The 22,220-nt window shown below is 42.1% G+C and overlaps 1 protein-coding gene across 11 annotated transcripts in view; it reads left to right on the top strand.

The window, feature by feature from the left end:
- robo2 (roundabout, axon guidance receptor, homolog 2 (Drosophila)) overlaps positions 1–22,220 on the top strand; it is a 343,248-nt gene that overhangs the window by 269,175 nt on the left and 51,853 nt on the right. For all 11 annotated transcript variants that reach the window (XM_044355122.1, XM_044355121.1, XM_044355131.1 and 8 more), the window contains 3 exons: positions 12,183–12,340; positions 12,597–12,717; positions 13,338–13,476. In XM_044355122.1, the coding sequence (XP_044211057.1) occupies positions 12,183–12,340; positions 12,597–12,717; positions 13,338–13,476 (418 nt within the window). The remainder of the gene's footprint in view (positions 1–12,182; positions 12,341–12,596; positions 12,718–13,337; positions 13,477–22,220) is intronic.

Below are 22,220 nucleotides of genomic sequence, written 5' to 3' on the forward strand. Positions count from 1 at the left end.
CTTTCTGTCTCTTGACTAGATTGCTTCTTAGTTTTGACTCCTATTAAGCGGGGGCATCTCCCGCATCAGTGAAGTCAATAATATTGGAAGAAAAGTCACTAAAATGACATTTGATATTCAATAATGCTAATGCTAATTGAAAATGATTAGCTGATCTATAGTAATCAAATTGTCTAAAGTCAGTGTCACACAGGCACACAAATACACACCCACATATAAGAGACACATGTACACAACCTGCATCTCCACAGAGTGAAGAATTCCATACGCTTTTACACTATTTTCCAGCCATACAGTATGTTTGGCAAGAGCCTCAGCATCTTGACAGTGATCTGTGCCATCAAAGAGCCCAGAGTGATGCGGCACATGAATACAAAAGTAGCTCTTTTGACGGTTGTGGTGGAGCAGAGGCTTGCACAGCACGGCGTCTGCTATTGCCACCACTCTGTTCTGCTCTTTTATGTGGTTGTGGGAGATGGAGGTGTTTGAAGGCAAGGATAAGGCTAGCGTTGTGACGCTGTCAGCCACCGCTTCATTCTTCAGCTACAGTCATTTGAAGGCAAGAAATCCAGCTCTGAGATGTGCTGAGCACAAACAGGCAACAGCCATAATCTTTGTTTAATTGCATGTGATGCAGAGGGAGATGGTTTTCTTGCATCACCTGAGATCTAACTGCATGATAATGTGTATGGAAAGATACACACACACAACATGTGATTCTTGTTTTGAAGTGGGGTCAGTGATTATTAGGGAAGGCTTTGTTCTGTTTTTAATGTATGGTGGTAGGAATTAGCCTTTACTAAAACAAACACACAGTGATTTTACACTCATTTATCTTGATGGATGAGTATATGAGACAGATATGGAGAACACATTAACCCAGAATACATGATCACAGTAATTATATTCCCTAAATCTCCATACTTATCTGCCTGGCTATGTGTGTCCAGCAGGGGGTGTACTACTAGACAGGCAAACACATTCTTCTGCAAGCTGTTATCTGTATGTGTGGCTCTAACTGAGAGAACTGATAAAACCACACACACTAATTGGGTTTTACAGCAACCACAGTCTCACAATGCTCTATCATTACCCAGGGGACATTACGTCTGGTTGTTTCTGTGTTCAGACATACGGGGGGTTTACAGAGTGTGTATGCGTGTGAGTTACTGTTTGTATGTGTGTGCCGGTATCATAGATATGTGTATCAACCACCCCTGCTGATCTGAGAGTGCAGTGCCCATGTGCAATCAGGGATTCCAGCAGAGGCAAGAAAAACAGCTCAAGTGGTGTCTGCAGTCACACTAAATGTCCACACCAACTACAGAAGTCCCCCCTAATGGCTCCCCAACGTCCTGCTTTCTGGGTTCAGACATGATGATTTCAAATGTCATTGTATCACAGTGACCTTTCAAGGACCTGGAATTAATCAAAGAAAAAAAATGTGCCTTCTATCTTAAATGGCAAGAATAGTCACCTTTGATCCAAGCATTAGATGGAATTTTCTCTAGAATTGCACTGATTTTAGGACGTTTCAAGGTCTGCGTTTACTGTAAAAGGTTTGTATCATGAAATTAGTGGCATTTATATCCTTTCTTTATTATTCTCAGAGGTAGAAGTCATCTTTTCTGTTCCATATAAATATTATGTATTTTAAGATACACAAAATAAGATATTTTGGTAACATCTTTTTTCATATGTCTGTAATTTCCTGATAGTTTCCTTGAAAGAGCTATGTAATGCAGTAGTAATTATTAAAGGGAAAACAGGAAGTAAATATTAATTCATTATTGCTTTATTACTTAAACTTCAATATTCATATTTGTTGTATTGTGTGCTTGCCTGTCAACAAATTGCACATTTTTTAATGTTCAGCTGACATGTGCACTAACTAACGGACACCATATCCTAACTATCAATTTACCAGCATTAACTCATTTATAGATACCCAGCGATCTGTTAATGCCTAAATCCGCATTGAAAGCATTATAGAGTAACAAAGCCTTGTTGCCTATTATCACCCTGTGTGCACTTTACCCACAATGTGCAGCACAGTTGAGACACACAAGATGATTTTATCTTCTCCCTCTTACTAGACAAATGCACAAAGCTTCAGTATCAAACACTCATGAGCATCATTCACAGCAGCCATGTGGCAGACCACAGCCACTCCACCCCCTTCCTGGCTTCTATCTTAAGCAGTTCTGGCTCAGTAGCTCTAACTCGCTGAATTATTAGCTAATTGCCAGGTGAAATCGGTATTGATTGTGAGTTGCACAGCAGCAAGAGGTAGTATATAGCTGGTCACAAATTCTCCTACTGGGTGATATGAAAGCTGGGAACTGTAAAGATAAAGGACACTGCGTGGGTGGAAGTGGAAAAGCTTGCTCACACACATATACAGCTCACACACAAACGCACATACAGGGTCTTTTCACTGTTGTGTCTTTGCTGCAGAATCTGTGCCCTGGAGAGCTGTGGGATCGCTGTGCTGTACTGCTGTTGAGCCACTGTCTTGTCCTTGCTATGTAGGTCATCGGTGCCCTCCAACAATATCTTATCCGATCTGCAGTGCAGTCAATACTGTTGACAGAACTCCGAATAGCTTCAGATTAGAAGTTGCCTCATTAACTTTGTTCCTTTGCCTAAATGATTAAGCTCACAGAGAAGAAACAACCCCGAGCCTACAGAGATGCATTGGACAAGTTTGTAGTATAAAAGAGTACTGTTAAATCTGCCTTTCTGATGTGGTGCCTGAGAAAATTTAAGGGGGGTCAGATAAACCATGGGGACCATGACTTTTTCAAAAAGGGGGAGGGCTGAGGGGCAAAACAGGAATGGTTTAGACACAGTGCTCTGCACTGATCCTGAGCATGGCAGCCAGTGGTGTGTTTCAGATTGTTTTCCATTTGCATGATAATATGAGCATGGATTGACTCACACACAGACTCACACACACATGTGCACACACACACACACACACCAGGGTTATTACATACAGATTGTTCAGCAGGCCAGATTACCTGACTGAGTATCCTGGGTTTTACTCCATGTCCCGAAATGAATGAAATTCCCCCCATTAGCACGCAGGTTACATAAGCCTGGTGTAAAGGTATATCCAGCTGCACTGAGGCAGTAAGCTGATTACAGATGGAACTAACACAATTACTCCTCTGTAATGCAATTAACACGAATTGGATTGTGAAATAAGCAACCAGACTGTCATGCGGATTCTCTCAAGATGTAGAGCTCCTCCACAGAATGACGTCAGAGATGCGATAGCTTCAATAAATCATTTAACTGCTCCGCCAAGCTAGTTACAGCAAAGCATATCAACACACCCTGATGTCTTTTGCATCACATGTTAATGCATAAACATATGAATCAGTTATATAGTAAATTTGCTATCTGTACGTGTGTGTATGGTGTCTTGCAGGTCTTTTTATCTGATCAATATAATGGAGTGTATATGAGCGTTATCTCCCTCCTGCTATTCCAGTGCAGTATAGAGTGATCAGTTTGCTATTAGTGCTGTTGGTGCGTTGCTCTGCCGTGTGGTGGGCAACTGTTTTCCATATAAACTGACAGACTCTGCAGCACAGACACTTGAAATTGTAATTTGTGTGTATATGAGTGTGTGGTACTTAGGTGGGCCTAATGTAGCAGTGATTTGCTGAGCAGGCAGCAGCACCGCTACAATTTATTCCAAGTATTTAGATGTTATGTGCAGCATTCAATCACGCTTCAGCAGACACACATAAAGTATATGGCACATCTTCAGCATGATAGTGGTGCCGGTTGTACAGAGGGGAATTTTCAGATGCACATTCTGACTAAATGGTGAATTGCTTCTTCCTCCTCAATCATAAACAGCAAACACACATGCATGCTGGGACATGGAGATGGAGAAAGTCCCTATCCATGGCTGAGGCTGTTGTAAAGGTCATCTCCATATCCAGTTTAATTTTTGCTCTTCCTCAAGGGTTAAGATCTATAAAGTGATCAATAAATCTCTTTAAATGTCTCTGCATCCAGGCTGCATGTGATTTAACACCCCGCCTCTTCTGCTACCTGCTTTCTGTTAGCCACACTGGCAGAGCTCGCACTGACAGACCTCAGGTTTCCTCTGCTCACAAATCTAACTTTATCACTCCCTTGCCCAAGCCACCCACCTAGAAAGTGGCCAGACCTCTACATTTGATGGATATCAGAACTAGTTCAAAGTCCGCAATAAGGTTCTAATCCAGAGCCACCGGACGATTCCTGGTATGGAAAATGTGTCACCTGTGATCTACAGTGGGGAACAAAGTGTCCTTAGGTGTGGGATTCTTCCTTTCAGGCAGTATTGATTGAAGGAAAGATGATCTGAGGAGGCCATTAGGAGGATTGAGGAGGGGGGGAATAGGCAAGGAGGGACTGTGATGAACACCTCCCTCATCATTATGCCGTGTACAGCACTGCCTACAGCATCAGCCTCACATGCAGATTCAGACACACACTCTCACACACACACACATACACACACACACAGCAGCCGGACAGTAAAGTAGGATTAGTTCAGAATTCACAGCAGCAGTGTGTGAGTGTGATCAGTCTGCTGCTGTGTTTGTTTAGATTCTTGTTTGTGCCCATTTGCTGCCGCCATGTTGTTGGGCTGGCTCTGCATCTGCACCAGTACGCACATGACTGCACACCACTGATGGGTGGGGCTCTGTCACAATGAGCACAAGGACACACAGTAATGGTATACACACACAAACACACGGCATTTTTATGATCAGTATCTTCTCGGTCCAGGCATATAGATTGGTGTCTAGGGAGGGATGCTGAGTACAGTAAACTGGGCTATCTACAGCTGTTGTGAACACCTCCTTCCCTCCTCCTGCTTGTCCTGAGGAAGACACTCGCACTTGGGGGCTCATCAGACCAAGCTAGATAAAAGCTGCTCAACTCCAGCCGAGAGCTTAATTAAAACGGGGCTACCATTGCAGAGTGACACCTTTTACAAGCTCCTAACGGCTCTCTGCTCGACGTTACTGCCAATCCAATTATAGACCAAAACAATAAAATAGACACGTAAGGAGCTGCAGCAAATAGGCTGGCGTAAAAAAAAAAAAAAAAAAAAAAAAGAGGGGGAAGCTATTAAAGATTATATGAAGATTTGCACAGTGGACGACAGAGCTGTAGGCTGCAGGGGTTTCATTTTCACCAGAGATGCCCGTGTAAGTATGCCACACCGGATAAGCGACTTCTTTTTTGTGTGTATGTGTGTGTGTGTGTGTTTGTGCAGTCTCCGAGGGAATGCAGCCGTGTTCTCTCAGCCTGGACTCAGTACAGCAGCATCCTGGGGATTATCTTTCCCTGTGGAAGGTCACTACCTCAATGTCATTAGGCCAGAGCTCACACAAATATGCTGAAGCCACACACATACACACACACACAAACAGACTTATATTCAGATCCAGCAAATGTCTGTCATAGTGGCTTCTAACAGCATTCCTCTTTTCAGTGACATTAGTCCTCTGGTTTGACAGTGTGCCACAGCTGGACTTGTGACATATGTTACACTAAGCTACATGAGAAAACTCCGTGGGGGGTTATACATATTAACCGTAACACCACAGGTGAGAGGGAGAGATGGTGAAGATGAAAAATAATGAGATATTAAAACATTGTTTGAGATGGCGTAGAAAGAGAACATGATGGCAGATGAATGATGAAAAATAAGTATTCTGCTCTGTATGTAAAGAATATTAAGTCATGAAAGGAAAGTCAAGCTGATATGTCTTTCATTTTCCATTCTTAGACCTGTGGATTCCCCTAGACATTATAAATATGAGGTCTAGAGCTGTATTTGAGTCCAGTTGTTTGGTAACTCATAACCAGAAAACCAGAGTTAATGAGAGACCCGTTCTTTTAGCTCACTTCTAATGTTTTAACCAGTGTTGATTCAAAGTGACGTGTCTCCCCAGACTAGGGAGGCCCAAAGACAACGAGAGTTAAATTTACATTCTGGGCAAAAAGGGAACAGGGCTAACCATGGCCAAATTGTTTTACAGAACATTATTCTTGTAAGAATCAACACATTGAGTTACTGCAAGATGTAAGGGGAGTAGATTTTCCAGCTGTTAAAGGGAGTTAGCTTTCAATATTTCTAAATGTTTCAAAGTACAGCATGCCACTCAGCTCTCAACACGCTTACTTACTGTAGCCACTCTCTTGTCTAAGACTATTTCACTCCTTATTATACAACTTGAGCAGCTTCACTGTTATGTTATCCGAGGCATGTTAAGATTGCTCAGATGCAATAGGAGACTTTTTTTTTTTTTTGAGAGAGAGAGAGAGAGAAGACATTAACAGGAGACATTTGCCTGTCTGCCGGAGTGCACTACTTCTTCCCCTCTTCTTCTCACTTAACTTCGTCTCCGCTCTTCCTTTACCCAGTGCAGGAAGCAGACCCACCTGCTCCATCATAATGCCTCACTACCTCTGTCTGTGCTGTCTCTGTGCTGGAATTGGCAGGAAATCAATCCCGCTCTCATCTACACTCCCCCCCCTCCCCTTCTTCTCCTTCCTTCATGTCTTACTCCCCCTTCCGGCTGTAAAGTGTCCATTCTGGACTGAGCACAAACATCAGCACAACATCATGCCTTATCAGAGCAGGCACAAAGACCCATGGGCACATTGTTCATCAGTATCAGCCAGCTCCAGTTTCGGTGCACTGCCTGCATCTGCCAAGCCCCCCAAAACACATTCATGACCATAAACAAGATGAGAACGAAAACTGGAATGGCCACCAAAATTATTTTAGGGCAAAATGCATCTTTAATTGTAGCGCCTGTTAATTACAGAGTGCTATGAGAATGGAGAAGATAGAAAGAAGGATACAGCACATCATTATTTATTATGCAAATGTATTCCATTTTAGACACAATTAAGTGATTAGAAAGCTGTCGCTCTCTGCTCTCTTTCTTCTCCTTGTCCTTACTTGTCTTTTTCTTTGCTTTTCAGCATATTACTGTAATGAAGCCATTACTTCTTCAAGTGAATTTTAATGAGTTTTTAACTAACATTTTAATGAGCTATACATTACCATAAAGCATGGATTAGGCTAAATTGAATTGTGTGTGTGTGTCCGTATGTGTGTGTTGGTATTGTTAAGGGCTGTAAAGGAAAGGGGTTCATTAAGAGTTAATTATATTGTTTCTCAGGTGCAGCACCACACATTTTTCCTGGATCGGCCAACAGAATTGCCCACTGTGGTCCTACTGTCATTACTGTGCTGCCCAGGGGCTTGTTAGGCCAAATTAGGGGCGCTGTTTGAAAAATGAGCTTTGAACACAGCTGCTGTTTAAATAAGGATGTTTGTTTAGGCTTGTTGAATCAGAGGTAGAAGCACAGTATGAGGTATGAGTTTGATGGAATGTACTCCATTCATTTACAGTCAGCCCCATCTATTCAACACCTTTGTACTCTTCACCACCTCTTCAGTTTGACCTTGATCAGGCATCCTCTCGTCATCCCCCTGTTGTGTTATGTCTTGCCTCTTTTTTCCTCTGTATTTTCACCAGAGCAAACATGCCTCTCATGTCTCTTTTATTCCCTCCAAGGCTCTATTAAAGATGCACATTTCATATGATATCACCGCCTGTGATTTCCCTCTACTATGGTATCACTGCCGGCCATATGATTCTCTTTACCTTGACTCTTTTCCATATTTCCTGCATCTTATCTCTGAAAGTGACAGTGTTATTTACAATCCCTTAGCTCAGGATTTTGCAGATAGGGAGAATGGTGGTGGAGATCATATCAGGATCGGCCATGGTCTACGGAGAATGATCGGGTGTGCATGTATACGGCTTCATCTGCAGAACCTCATCTGCAGTCAGTGCAGAGAGAGCACTGACAAGCGGCTGAAAATGAGTGGAGGGGGCAAGATGCAACGCATGGGACAACGCTGTGGGATTGGAAAAAAAATTGATGAACTGAGAAGATGGAAGAAAAAGAAAGACAGAGAATGACCCCTGACGGTGGTAGGAGAGAATAAGACAGACAGAGAGAGATGGTGATGAGTTGTGCTAATGATGAGAGTCTCTACTCAGTTCTCAAAGGAGGTACAGCCTTGGGCACCGCCAGACGGCCATATTTTTGCAGCTGTTTCTCTGGTCTGACCTGCAACCCCTCAGTGGAGGAATATAGGGGGATATGTGCGAACCTGCTGCTTGCCTGCCTGCTGAGGGGGTAATTTCTGCATCTGGATGGGGGCCAAAGGTCAGCTCTGGCCAGTGGGAGGGCAAATGAGCAAGAGAAAAAGCCTGCATCCAGACAAATGGTGCACATCTCCTTTCACTATGTAGTATTATATAGTGTGGCATTATTGTTCTCCAGCCTTCAGCGTCAGCAGTCATACAAAACATCAATGACAGCACATACAGAGGGTTCGGTATGTTTGTCAAGTGACATATATATTGTCTTTTTTCTCTAAGGGTGGAATTGAAAATGGCGGTATTGTAATAGAACTCTGCCGGATGAAGCGCAAAAAGCACTCAAACGAAATGATATTATAGCTTGGAGCTACCTCTCTACAGCTCTCCTAGTTTGTGTGTGTGTGTGCATGGTTTATTTTCTAATCAAGAGTGTGGGTAGAAGGTGGTGGGCCTGGGTGTTGGGGTATGGCCCCTGGCTTCTAGCTGTTGTAATCTTTCTCTGTGTTTCTTAGCCTCTGACCCAGGAGAATATCCATGAAAGTATGGAGGGTCTTTTTCTGCAGTAAATAGGGAGGGAAAAGTAATAACAACCACACAAACATACACAAACATTCACATTTACAGTATTACAAAAAAGATACCAAGCCCTGCAGCTCTTAAGAATTCTTCACAGTTTGCCAGGTTTGTGTGTAGGTTTTTGTGTGTGTGGTGAATGTCTATCAAAGTGATGTGAATGACAAAACTGAGGGGGGAAAAAAAGGTTTTAGACATCAGTCTGTGGTGTTGTGGCAGTGAGCGCAACCTTTGTGAACCAATGCTAGGTACGCTCCTGTAGGTGAATGTGTTTGTCAGCACTTATCTCAGTATGCAGGCTGGACGCTTCAGTCAAGGCTCCCCACTAATCTTACCGACAAGCAGTGTCACCCTCCAGTGAGTAATATCTTGGGTGGGAGAAGAGGGCACACTGTACAAAATATCTCTCCTCATCCTGTCCTTGCCCTGCCACCTCTGTGCTATGATGCTGGGTGTTTGTGCTGTCATGTATCTTGCGTCAGGCTGATTTTTTTTGTGTGTGTGTGTGTTGAGTCTATCTTTGATAAGAACACATACACAGGTAGACCTCTCTAATGGTTGCAGGCCTCCACTGCCCCAATGTAGGACAATCTGGTTTACAAAGTAACTGCGTGGGTGTCTCGTTTGTGTTTTTATTTTGGCAAAGACCTCCACTCTCAACCCTTTGGCTGTTTCACAGTGCAACTTGCAACCTGACTCCCTCCCCTTTAAGTTTTAGGTGTTGATACAGTGCCAAGTGAAAGAGCCACAAAATTTGCCATGCTTTACCCCCTGCCTGATGCTCCTTCATTCAAATCACCCCACTCCTGATATTTGAGAAATAAATAAATAAATAAAAATACGAGAGGCAAAGGAAGATTAATATTTTTTCAGATATGGGCTCTTTTTAGCCTGCAGCCGGATTGACAGATGTAGCACTTGCCAACAGAGGGGTGTAAATGTAAAAATATATAAATATTAATAAGCAAGACGGCAGAGTTTGGGGCCTGCTGGAACTCCATGGGAGGTAAGATGTTTTCAGTGGAAGAGGAGCTGAGTGTTTCAGGGGGATAGAAATGCAATTACCTTATGTCTGTCAGATGATTCGGGCCTGAATGCCTATAGGGCCTCAGAGTTGAAGGCAGAGTTCAGTTTTAGACAGTGAGTACACACACCCAGTTAATGATATATGCATATCAGATGCACCACATACAGATTAACATAGAAAACAGTCATTTTATGACTCTAATACAAAGGTTTCACTGCCCTGTGATCCCTGACAAACCTTAGTTCTGCCCATTGAGGTGCCTGCAGCTATGAGAGAGACACAAGTTCATACAGTAATAAAGCAAGGCAAACATTGCGGTGAGGTGATGAATATTTGAGTTGTGTGTGTACTTAAACCGTAGGAGGTTGACCTTGATGACCATGGTCTTGTAGTTAGCATTAGATAGCGTGTTTAAGAGTATTTGGATTGGCCCTTTTTAAATGTATCTGTTCAGAGTGTTTTCTTGGTATTAGCGAGCCCTGCACCAACACACAGGGCATAATCCCCTCACCAGTGTTTTTGTCTGTTTGTTTGCTTGTAGCTGTTTGTAACCCTGTGTTTATCCTGTCCTCAACAAGTGTCTGTATGTTGTTTTTATTTGGAATGTGTTTTATTCAATGATTTTTTGTATTCTCTGCAGTATGTGGTTACTTTTTTGTATTTATTTTGATTGCAGGGTATGGATGCATTTGCTGTGATGTACTGTGCAGTATTAGATTAGATTAGACAGCGTGGCACAAGCACCGTAATGATGCACCTAACGTGTTTCTTTTGTCACTGTTCTGTTTCAAAGGAAATTGATTCTGACAAAATCCCATGGGTGCTATCAGCAATGAATGGAAAAGAGCAATTAAATCCAACGCGATCTTGAAAACAACAGGCTGTGTATGGTCCAAACCAGGCTATGATTTTAAACAGCAGGACTTCTGTTTGTAATGCAAATATAGATAGCCCGGTGGTGGTGGCTGTTATGCCCACCCTGACCAGGGGGTCCACCACTCTGGAGCTGGCTAATTACCTTAGCTCTTTAGATTAGAGGGCAGCCCTGCATGAGAGAATAAAAACCTCTACCTCTACCTTTTCTGTATTTTCTGCTATTACCCCTGTGTAAAGGTTTCATTTGAATTCATGTCACACAGAAGTCCCACTCTGTACCCGTGTGCATCCCCAGGATAATTGGGTTGAAAGCTTCCTCTCTTCCTCCGCCCTGCTTCCCCTTGGTCTAAATAAATAAATAAGAAGACAATGGCTGCGCGGCTTTTGGTAGAGAGGGTAAGAAGAGCGAATGAAGAGATGAGAGAAGCCTGGAGCGCGGGGACCAGTGATCCTCTCGTATAATCCTGGCCCTCCCTGCCATTGTACCCTGTGCCACGTGAAATTTACATAAGGACCTGTGGTGCTGCCCTTAATTTAGCCCTCCTCGAGCATCTTCAAACATCCTCCAACAAGCTTAGTCCTTTTATCCATCAGAGGAATCATGTGTCCCTCACTGCAGCATGGATGGACACACTAAAGCTGAAATTCCTAGAGTGCTATTCCACGGATTAAATTCATTGTAGATCAAATGGAGAAATATCTGTTTGAGTTCACACAACAGGAGAGAGCCAGAGTGACCCCTAGTTTGTACCTTTGAACCTTTTTTGACTATTAGGTATTTTTATATTCACAGATTGGTATGGAAGCTGTATGCTAGATATTGAATATCACTCTCTAAATACACAGTTGATTGAGTGTTTAATTTCCTACAGTTAGTTTACTACGTTTGTGTGCGTATGCGCTTTCCGATTTGCATTTGTGTGCTTGTGTGTGTGTCTGTGTGTGACAGCAGTACTCCTTGTTTTATAATGAAGTGGTGTTGTGTGTTTCACTGAACACTTTGCAGGGTGAGAGGCTATCTGTGTGATGAAAGGCCTACCTGAGGGTGATTAGATACAAGGCCACAGTTGTTCGTCAGACCACCCGCTGTTTTTTTTGAGTGTTAGTACGTATCCATGTGGGTTTATATGTGTGTATGTGAATATACCAGAAAAGCGAAGCAGTGTTGCACCCCTGTGAGCTCTCACATGTGAATGACACCAAGCTTCAGGGCATTCCGTCTCTGTTTGTTCTTCTACCTCCACAGGGACCTCCATTACCTCCAATTAGCTTTCACTTGTGCTCGCCTAGTCAGATGAAGCCGCGCATCCCATTTAAATAGCCGACCGCTTTTTAAATCGACAGATGCTGCATATACTCACGCTGTGTTGTACACATAACTTAATACATTAGAAGAAATGTTATAATGGTGATTTAAATATTCAAGAATTCATGAGCGGTATGCTGCTAAGTTATGTGAAATGAGCACTTGCTGAACCTTTCCTTCTTTTCTCCCTCAGTGCTGCGAGATGACTTCAGACAAAACCCTACAGACGTCGTGGTGGCAGCAGGAGAGCCAGCAATCCTTGAGTGTGTTCCTCCCAGAGGCCATCCTGAACCCACCATCTACTGGAAGAAAGACAAAGTGCGAATTGAGGACAAAGATGACAGGATCACTGTGAGTGCTATTACCGTCTGTTTTAATAAGTGGACTGATTAGGCACTGTGACAGTTTATTGTCAGCTTTATTTTTAGTGTCTAGGCAAATAGGAAAAATGCTTTTGCATACCACAACAGGGGTGGGCTGCAATCCCCAGCGGTGTTGCTTCTGGGATGGGTCAATTAGAAAAAGGAAGAAAGTTGGGAGAAGGGAAAAAAAGAGGCAGAAAGTATTATTTGTGCAATGTATAATGTGTTTTTTTTTCCTGACTTAGATTCGAGGAGGGAAGCTTATGATCTCCAACACAAGAAAGAGTGATGCTGGCATGTACATCTGTGTGGGTACCAACATGGTCGGAGAAAGGGACAGCGAGACAGCACAAGTCACTGTATTTGGTAAGCTTTTTCTGTTTTTCCTCAGTGATGTAGCAGGGGGGCCCCGTTACTGTATATTGTCAGTTAGTATAAAATTCTCAGTATGGGAAATGTCTCAAATGTACGTTCAGCTCAAACATGGTCATACTTATGGGGAAAGTGCTTTCTTAGTTGAATTTAAATTCCTGGTGATCATGGTTTTTGGTGCAGTCTGCCTACTAAACTACTCACAGTCTAAAGCACATTTACTGGGCAACACATTTGATACTTAGTCATTAAACTGTCATGTTACAGAGTCAGGATAAAATATAATGAATAGGTTAGCTGCATAAACCTCAGTTTCTATATTTCCAAAGCGAACAAGGAACCAGTAATAAGTTTAGTCATTGCCTTAGTGCCATTACTGTATATCTTCAACCATATAATAATCATAGAAGAGATCACGGATGATCATAGAGTGCTAATGAACAGAAAAGAGAATGACTGGGATGAAAATGATGAGTAAATAGAGGTAGTCATTCTATAACAAGAGGCCATTTAGTGGAATAAGTACCTGTACTGTACATTCATGCACTGACATAAACTCTGAATTAATTATAGTATGAAGTCATTCATTTCTATCCTCTGTGCCCAACCCGCAGAGCGACCAACCTTCCTCCGGAGGCCGATCAACCAGGTGGTCCTGGAAGAGGAGACGGTGGAGTTCCGCTGCCAGGTACAAGGAGATCCCCAACCCAATGTACGCTGGAGGAAAGATGACGTCGATGTTCCTCGTGGAAGGTATGCACATCTATAAAATTATTCTGAGTGAAGAAAAATTCCTCCTTACGGTGATAAAGCGATGGCTCACAGGAGCAGGAACATTTCACCCTACCTCTGTGTTAAGGACATGAGCAACCGGTTTTTAGAGTGTGTGCCTCAGTACATACCACTATATGTGTGTAGTACTGATGTGACAGGCTGCACTTAATGCAAAGGAGCACTGGAGGCATTGATGTCAATCTGAGTGACTGTTTCAAACTAATGATAACTCACACTGCCAGCTCCCACCTGGCCCTGCAGCCAGGGGGCATTAAATAGCCCTATTAGGCTGTACACAATGCACATTACACATTCTGGATGAAGTGACTCCACCCCTGGGTGCCCCAGAAGACAGCTCTCACAGCTATAACGGGGGATGACAGTGTCTAACGTCAAGAAAGGGGTCTGCATGAAGACAAACAGATATTGAACTAAACAATTAAAATTGAGTGACAGGAAAGAGTGCAGGGAGGCTTAAAGGGGGACATTTAGAAGAGCAGAAAATTCTGCCATGTTGCAGGGCAGACAGGTAGAGACAGAGAAGGATAGAATGACAGCAGATACGAGGAGACAGAAAATAGCAGCTGACGTGACCCTCAAGTGTCTGTGTACAGGTGCAGCTGCTCAGGTGAAACCTTGGCACAGACACCTCAGAAACCTAGAAGATAATCACTCCCTCCCATATACATTTAACCCCATTCAGTCTGTATACCCTCACTGACATGACACATGTATTCTCTCACACTGGAAAAAACAGAGGCTGATGTAAGAAAAAGCAATAAAAGCCTGTAATTTACCAAGGCATACTAGCGCCATTGCCAGCTATAGTCTGTTTGACTTCCTGTAAAAAGCGACTGATGATATAGTGATACTGTTCTTGTTTGGTCCTGCATGTCGGCCTGTTCTTCACCATGAGTCACTGGACTAGCAGTCAACGGCAGTGTCGTTGTCAGGAGTGGACTTCAAAGAGACTAGCGTTCTGTCCCCAGCCAGCAGGCCAGTCACACATTGCTTGGATCACCTCATAAAACATACACTCAGTGGACCTGACATCTCTCAAGGCTAGCTGCAGAGCTGAGCGTGGGCGGGTTGTTTGTGTCTGATAAGGATTTGGTTCACTGGGCAGTGGGACATAAGCACCGTGCCAAAGCAAACACATAAAAGTGTTTCACTCATGTCTTTGATAGAGAGTTGGCTCCGGAAATGAGTTCATTTTGTACACTAATTAACAGATTTATAACGGAGTAGGATGAGTGTCATGTGCCTGCGTCCTCTTTAACTGTATCATCCCTTTGAAGTTTGGCCTTACTTGGTTGTGGAATAGAGAACTGAATACATGAAAAAAAATACTTCTGAATTAATAAAAGATAAATATCGCAGTGTTTCTAATTACAATGTGCAAGCTTTTGTTTTCCTCACTATATTTAATTTTCCAATTTTTTCTTTGAAGCAGAAAGCAAGCAGGAACACTACGATATTCTAATTCTGACATTTCCTGCTGCTTTTGTTGCATGCCAAAAAGAAGACTCTTTATATTGTTAAATGATGATCTGTTCCTGTTTTCTCTACTGCTTATCCTCACTTAATAAACATCAAACAGAGTTTTTCTCTGAATGACAGAGGAATTGTTTAAAATTCCTTATAAGAACAGTTTCCAGTTTGATAACTGACAAGTGCTCTGAAGAAGAAGAAGAATTTAAAACAGTACTTTAGCACAGCCATTGTGTTGTGACACTGTGGGCTGTATTAGTAGTGGTCTTCACCACAGGAATGAAAGACTGCTAAAGATCAAGCACTTCTATATGCAGCGGGGAGGGGTCTTTGCTTTTTATCTGAAAAGGTTAGACTCTCCTTATTATTATGATAAGCCGTAGAAAGAGAGACTTAGTGAGACCACTCCTTCTTTACCATCAAAATGTTTCAACTTGTCTTTATTGGTGCCTTTACACGCGTTGTGCATGCTTGTGTCTCTCTGTGGGTGTTTGTGCGTGTGTAACTTTTATACTGGGAAGAAGGGAAATGGAGCCTCAGCTGAGTAAACAGGTCTTTAATATGCTCAGTGGCTCCAGCAGCCTCCCAGGCAAACACACGCACACTGGCACATAGACATAAAGCACGCCAGGATGGCACTGGCTTCAGTCTCTGTGGGATAGAGCCGCAGATAGAAACAGCAGAAGAATGGTTTCAATTAAACAATGGTGCTGCTCTTTTACCTCAATGTAGGTGGTTTACTGTGTTTGTATAAAGCAAAATTTAGAAAGTAAAATCACCAAACAGTCTTATCTACGCCAGGACACTTGGTATGATTCAATAAAATAGGCCAGTCCCATATTTCTTTCAGTATACGTTATAATTAGAACTCCCTGGAGATTTCCCTGTGAAACCATTAAAATTACAGTTTGGCACATGTCAGAGTAAATATCTATAAATGGTAAATTAAAATGTCAAGTAACAACAGATGCATTATTACTACTGGTGTATTAATTATAAATGGGAATTAAGATGTTTAGGTGAAAATATTTAGGTTAAGTTATTTTATATGACCTGCTTAAAGCACTGTGGCATTCATATTTCTTTTTGCATGTTATGGTGCACAGCCCTATTAAAGACTTAGTACTTAACCTTAAATCCTATTTGTAGTACACACTTGTAGCTATCTTTGCACGAATTTTAAATTTACATAAGCCCTGTTCAGACAGGATTAATATTCCAGGGGGAGGGGAAGGGGGCAAATAAAATATTTGACTCAGTAACAAAGCCCATCCTTCGGACCACATTTCACACAATGTTAAAACTTTGGTTCTTAAATAGAGAAAGATCTCAAATTCTCAAATAAGTTCAAATTATTAGTGCTTTTTTTTAATATTGTTTAATAAAATAATTATTAAACGGTTCTCTCTGAATTCTTATTATACCTTTACAGTAAGAAAGGGACTGGAGTATGTGAGGTGATGATAGTGTTAAATACATGTGGTACACTACACATACAATTAGTTATAGGATGGCAGACTACCCAAGACAGAATAATTACCTGTAGCTGAAATTAGATCAGCCCATTTAACTGTAAGAGCTTGCGGGTTCTTACTCTTGTAATGGCTTTTCTTTTCTATGTCCTCCATTTTCACAAAGAACTCACAAGTATGCACTGAGCTAATGAAACTCTAAAACACAAGGTGTCTCTCAGGACGGGACCTAAATTACAAGAGAACCAATAACTGTGCCGAAAAACAGTAGGTAATTGGGGCTTTAATTATAACTGGGGTAGTAGGAGAAATATCAGGCATATGCACTCTAGGCAATATTTAAATCACTGACCAGCACCTGTAATATTAAAATCACCAAAACTTCCCCAGAGAAAGAAATCCGGTCATATTGGGGCTCATTCTTTTTTACCAATATAAATAAGATTAGATTCAGATGGTAGAGTATAGTGCCTTCCCAGGGGAAAATCTTTGGCATGTGACTTCAAACAGCTGGATTGGATCATGTTTGCCAAAATACTGTGAGAACATATACATATACACAATATACATTTAGCATCCACATCCTTTAACTCAGTTATCCAACTTTATTCAGGTTATAATTAATTATAAAAATGCTATTTACATACCAATTTGTAAGAATGTCTGTGTTTGGATGAATATCAGTATCAGAGTAATATCTCTGTCAAGCATCTCTGCAGAATATTAGAGAAGGAACACAATAGCTGCTCCCAAATCAGAGAGCCGGGAGAGGAGTACTAGAGAGTTTTATGTTTCCAAATGGAGGGGATTCTGCTGTAGTATATGAATCTCAGTGAAAAGACTTGGGCAGTGTGAGTTATCTCCCACTGCCTACCAGCTCTGTGTGTGGCCTACGTCTTTTCCTCCTTTGGTTTCCCTCTCCCTCCTCATTTGCTCTGGACCTTCGTGCCCTCTCCTGTGCCTTATCAGAGCCCCTTTGGTCTTGCAGTCCATCTGTATTCAGGCCCCCTGTCCCCGTTGACCTCTACTGCACAGCCCCCTGCAACATTCAGCAGAAAAGCTTTTCTTTCTGGCTCAATCCCCTCGCGGTGTTTGTGTGGTGTGTGTGTGTGTGTGTGTGTGTGTGTATGATAGAGGTGTGTGGGTCATTCTATTTGAGAGAGCTGTTAAAGCTAGTGTGACAGGAGCGCCTGTGTTATGCTGACCGTCCAGTTTCAGTGATTTCTCACCTCCGCAACTCAGCAGAATGAAAAGACGGCAGGCTATGGTTCCTGTCTCCATTACTTCCCTTGATATATACAGTAAGTGGATACATCTGGTATTTATGAGTGTGCATGTGTAAGTGGGTTGGTGAGTGAGATGGCAGTGGGATGAAATGGAGTATATTTTAATCTTTAAGGGTTACTGACACTGATTGTGTCAACAACAAAGTCAGCATAATAAAATGCTATATTTTAAACAATATAGGAAATATGATTTTGGATTAATTAGGAAGCTGGCAATTAATTATTCATTACACATCAAAGCTTTACTGTCACAGAATGGAAAGACACTCCTATGCCTGCTTCACTGAGTAACGAAAGCACAATTGAATATCTCAGCAAGAATGTGTGCATCTTTTGTTCTTTACACACACTCACAGAGAGAGAAAGAAAGAATAACAGTGGCTTTGCTGTGTCTTTTTTCCTTACTCTATCTGCAACATTTTCCAGTGCAGCCATGGCGTCTGCTCCACAAACCACTTCGACTAAGTAAAGACTGCACCAGACTGCATCTCCAAAGAACGCCACCATTGCAGTGCCACTCTGGCCCTGATTAGAAGTAGCTCTTTCAAAGGCAATTTTAGGATCAAACCCCCTGCACAAACCCCCCTGCCTAACCATAGGCATTGAGATCCTGCCAAACTGATCTTTGATTAATGCGGGATAACGTGATGAATGTCAGGCGAACTGTTGGGAATGTTCTGACTCTGCTAAGGAATGAGAGGCGCCAAATGGACATGGAGCTCTGGCTAAGGGTCTTACAGAAAGAAGATGAGAAGCGATAGCGGATAATTGACTCCCTCTCATGGGTGACAGGGCCTGGACAGGTAGGACTCCAGCTTCTTTGATCAGGATGAGGTAAAGTAGCAGTCAGATGGTGTGAAACTGGATCCGACTGTCAGAATGAAATGGAGCAGAGAGGGGACTTTGTGTCAGAGCGGTCAGGCCAGAGAGCAGGCTGGAATTAGTCCTCTACTGTATCTTGAGTCTGACTCTTTTGCTCGGAATTGGCACACAACCCTTCTGCCAACTGTCGGTCCCGTTCACATGTACACACAGAGGAGAGGCAGATAAGATCCTCTCAGGTTGAGTCATTTTGTGGAGAACTGTATACAAGCACATTCAGTCGTCCACACAAGAGAGAGATAAGATTCTCTTAATGTGAGTGAATTGGCACAAATCTGAAGGTGGAACACGGGTGAGTGTGTTCCTGACAGACAGTTTAAAGGCAAATCCTCTACGATGATCTAGAGGATTTTTTTTTTTTTTTTAGATATAATTCCTTTAAAGTGTGTCCAATAAAGTTTTCATCTCTGCACAGCCTTCTCCGTGCAACAAACACATCAGGTTGACAACCCAGAAAAATGCTGCTTTGTCTTGGCATTTGCTTACATTCCCATCACTCCTCATCTCCCTGCAGAGTGAATGACTCTGCACATGTGTGGATATGTGTTGGATGATTGTATACTTTGTTCTGTGTGTGAGCGTGTGTGTACAGTGTACTTCTTTTGGAGGGGGGGGGGGGGGTTGAAAGGAAGGGAGAGTCCAGCAGGGTGAACTTGGCTCTCCCATCCTCTTCACAGCCCTTCTACATGTGCAATTACATTCCTCTCCTAATAGAGAACAGAGCTCTACCCCAATCCAGTTTCAATAAAGAGCTACTGTTTCCTTGCTGTGTGTACTTGTATGTGTGTGTGGCCACAACTACCTCTTATCCCTGAGCATTTCCACTCATCTTGTCATCTAGGCTGATTCCATATAGGAAGTTGATTACAGATTGATTGGGCTCATGTTTCCCTTTAATAAGTCCTGGACCAGCCTGAGGTTCTGTTTTGAGATATTGATGGAGACGGGACCAAGAACAATAAGCATGTTGTCCAGTATGTGCATATGTGGGTTCTCCACACTACAAGGGCCCGGTCATGCAGATGTCAGGCTGTGGGAACCTGTATGTGCAGTTGAACAGTTTGGCTTTCTATGAGTGATGACAATATGTGATGACAATATTTGTATCCCTGATGCCTGTACTTAACATAAATGTAATTATTATCTAGTTATCACTTCAGCTATTAACTTTTAGGTATGTTTGCTGATAGCTAGCTTTGGCACCTAGCTGGTTAATAATATCTTGATTTGTTCTACGTCCTTGGAGGAAATTTTAACCCAATAGCTCTGTAACCTCATTCTCCAGCATCTGTTTTAGCTGTGCTAGTGTCATGGCTCTATGGATGGCAATGTCACTCTGTTGGTCGTTCAGTCAGTCTAACACTTTGGTCCAAATGGAAATATCTCTACAACTATTTGTTGGATTGCCATGCAAATTGTTAGAGAACATTAATGATGCCCAAAGAATGAATTCTATTGACTTTTTGATTAATTTAGCACCATCATCAGGTCAAAAAATTCAATTTGTCCAGTACTTTATGACTAAATATTTGAAAAACTAATAAGCCTCACAGAGCTGCTAGCATGGCTGTAGGCATGTTTTTACAATATTTTAATGAAAAGCTTGCTAAAGATCATCTATGTGCTGCTTTTGTATCTCATTAAAAACATGACTTTTGACTCATGAGACTGGAAGGAAAATAACACTGGATTGCATGCATATTTTTTTACCACTACAACTAGATTGGAGCTTGAATAAGCCAAAACATGTTGCAAAAATAGGGTTTTAGCAATCAATGTCTTAAGTGAAACATTGGCTTCCCTCTTTGTTGACACAGAGTTGGTTAGGGTAGGTTGAGAATACTGGGAACAAAGCCCTGACTGACTAACTAAGCCCTGACTTGTCCCTGTCACTCTTATCTTTATCTCCATCTCCTCTTATAAGTCAGAAGTTCATTTTATGCTACCCATCCTAAATGGATGGCAGGTTGTTGGATGATGTTCTTTCTGTTAGCTTGTTTGTTTCTCATCTGACAGCGGGCTTGTTCCATAAGGTGCTGTCTCATTCTCGTGGATGCCACTCACTCGGTTTCAACAATAAATGCTTTCTTCATGTCCCCCACCATTACCTGAACTGTACATCCCCTCTCTCTAGAACAAAGCATTCAGTCATGACTCAGTCAAATAATCATTATGGCTCCTTAAGTACCTGTGTGGAAAGGTGGAACTGGCAGTCAGAGTTGAGGAATGTGCTTCAATAAAGCTGCCTTTGAATGCTTGCTCAGGAAATGTCATAACAGCAGGCGAAAAAAATAAGACATGGATAGACAGGACAGATTAGTTTTCCAGCTGCCAGTGGCAAGCAGTCATCGGTACCTGATGGTGGAGTAGGGGTCTTTCCCATTCCGAGATAAATTGACCATAGCATACTGTTACCTTAAAGTCACTTAGAAAGTATTGCTATAAACCATATTTTGTTGTTATATCTAATTGTCCGATGAATTATCCACGGTAAACAGTTAACCTTTTTGTGTTATTGAGAACTGAAGAGAACAAAACCAAAAATGAATATAATAGCTTACTCCTCTGTGCCATAGACCTCTATTGTCATCCAAAACCTATTACAAACACATAAAAGAGTCATACTGTTGCACTGGGTGGCAGATTTCTTCATTACAGTGAACACAGCAAGCAAAGTTTATTCAGAAACAACTCTGTGACTGCACTTTTGATCTCTGAAGAGTTAGCTCTTTGTTGGGAAGACGTCGCCGTGCACAGTTCTTTTATGTATTTTTAATAGTTGTTAGATGGCAAGTTCGGAGTTTTATGGCACAGAGGTATAAGCTACAATAAAAAAAGATAAAACAATGTCAGGCCTTCTTTTAAGCCTTTATGTGCGTCTGAATTTTTTTACTTTAGGGACTCCGAGTGGTTGCATAAAAAGGGCGCAGTGGCAGACTGCAATGCATAAATTGAAAGGCTGAAAGCAACACATCGACTTCAGTGAATTTCACCTGGATTTTCACATTTCTCTACAAACTAGTCATTTCAAATATTTGATTACATTATGTATACACAGTGGTTTTTAAAGGGGCAAACATGGAATCAAGCTCTAATAGAGTTGTTCTCTATCTGTTCATCTCAACTCTGTTCTCAGTGTTTGTGAGTGACAGACTGTGGACAGCAGACGGTTGTCAGGCTGACAGACCTCCATCACATAGCCCCACCACCCCTACCACTACAGTGCATGTTACTCATGCACTGCCAGGACAGAAACCCCTCTAAATTACAGACTGGAATAACAAACCAGACCAGCATCATCCCCATCAACTGTCATAACTGTCATAATTCATACAGGTCTAGGCACACATATGAACATTTGCAAACACATAAACACAAACTCTTGATTACTGCAGAGGATCTGGAAGTAGAGACTACTTGCTTTAGCATAGTTGCTATGTGGATTCAGTTAGTTAAAATCCCTCACAATAACTTGTTCCATGTTGAAGCATTGCACCTGTACGTTCATACACTAGAACAGGTGTTCTAACGCACACACACACACACTTAGCTCTGGATGTGGTTAAAAACACAGATAAACATTTAATGAGCA

This window comes from Thunnus albacares, chromosome 6 (genome assembly GCF_914725855.1).
Source record: "Thunnus albacares chromosome 6, fThuAlb1.1, whole genome shotgun sequence".
NCBI classification, from domain to species: Eukaryota; Metazoa; Chordata; class Actinopteri; order Scombriformes; family Scombridae; genus Thunnus; species Thunnus albacares.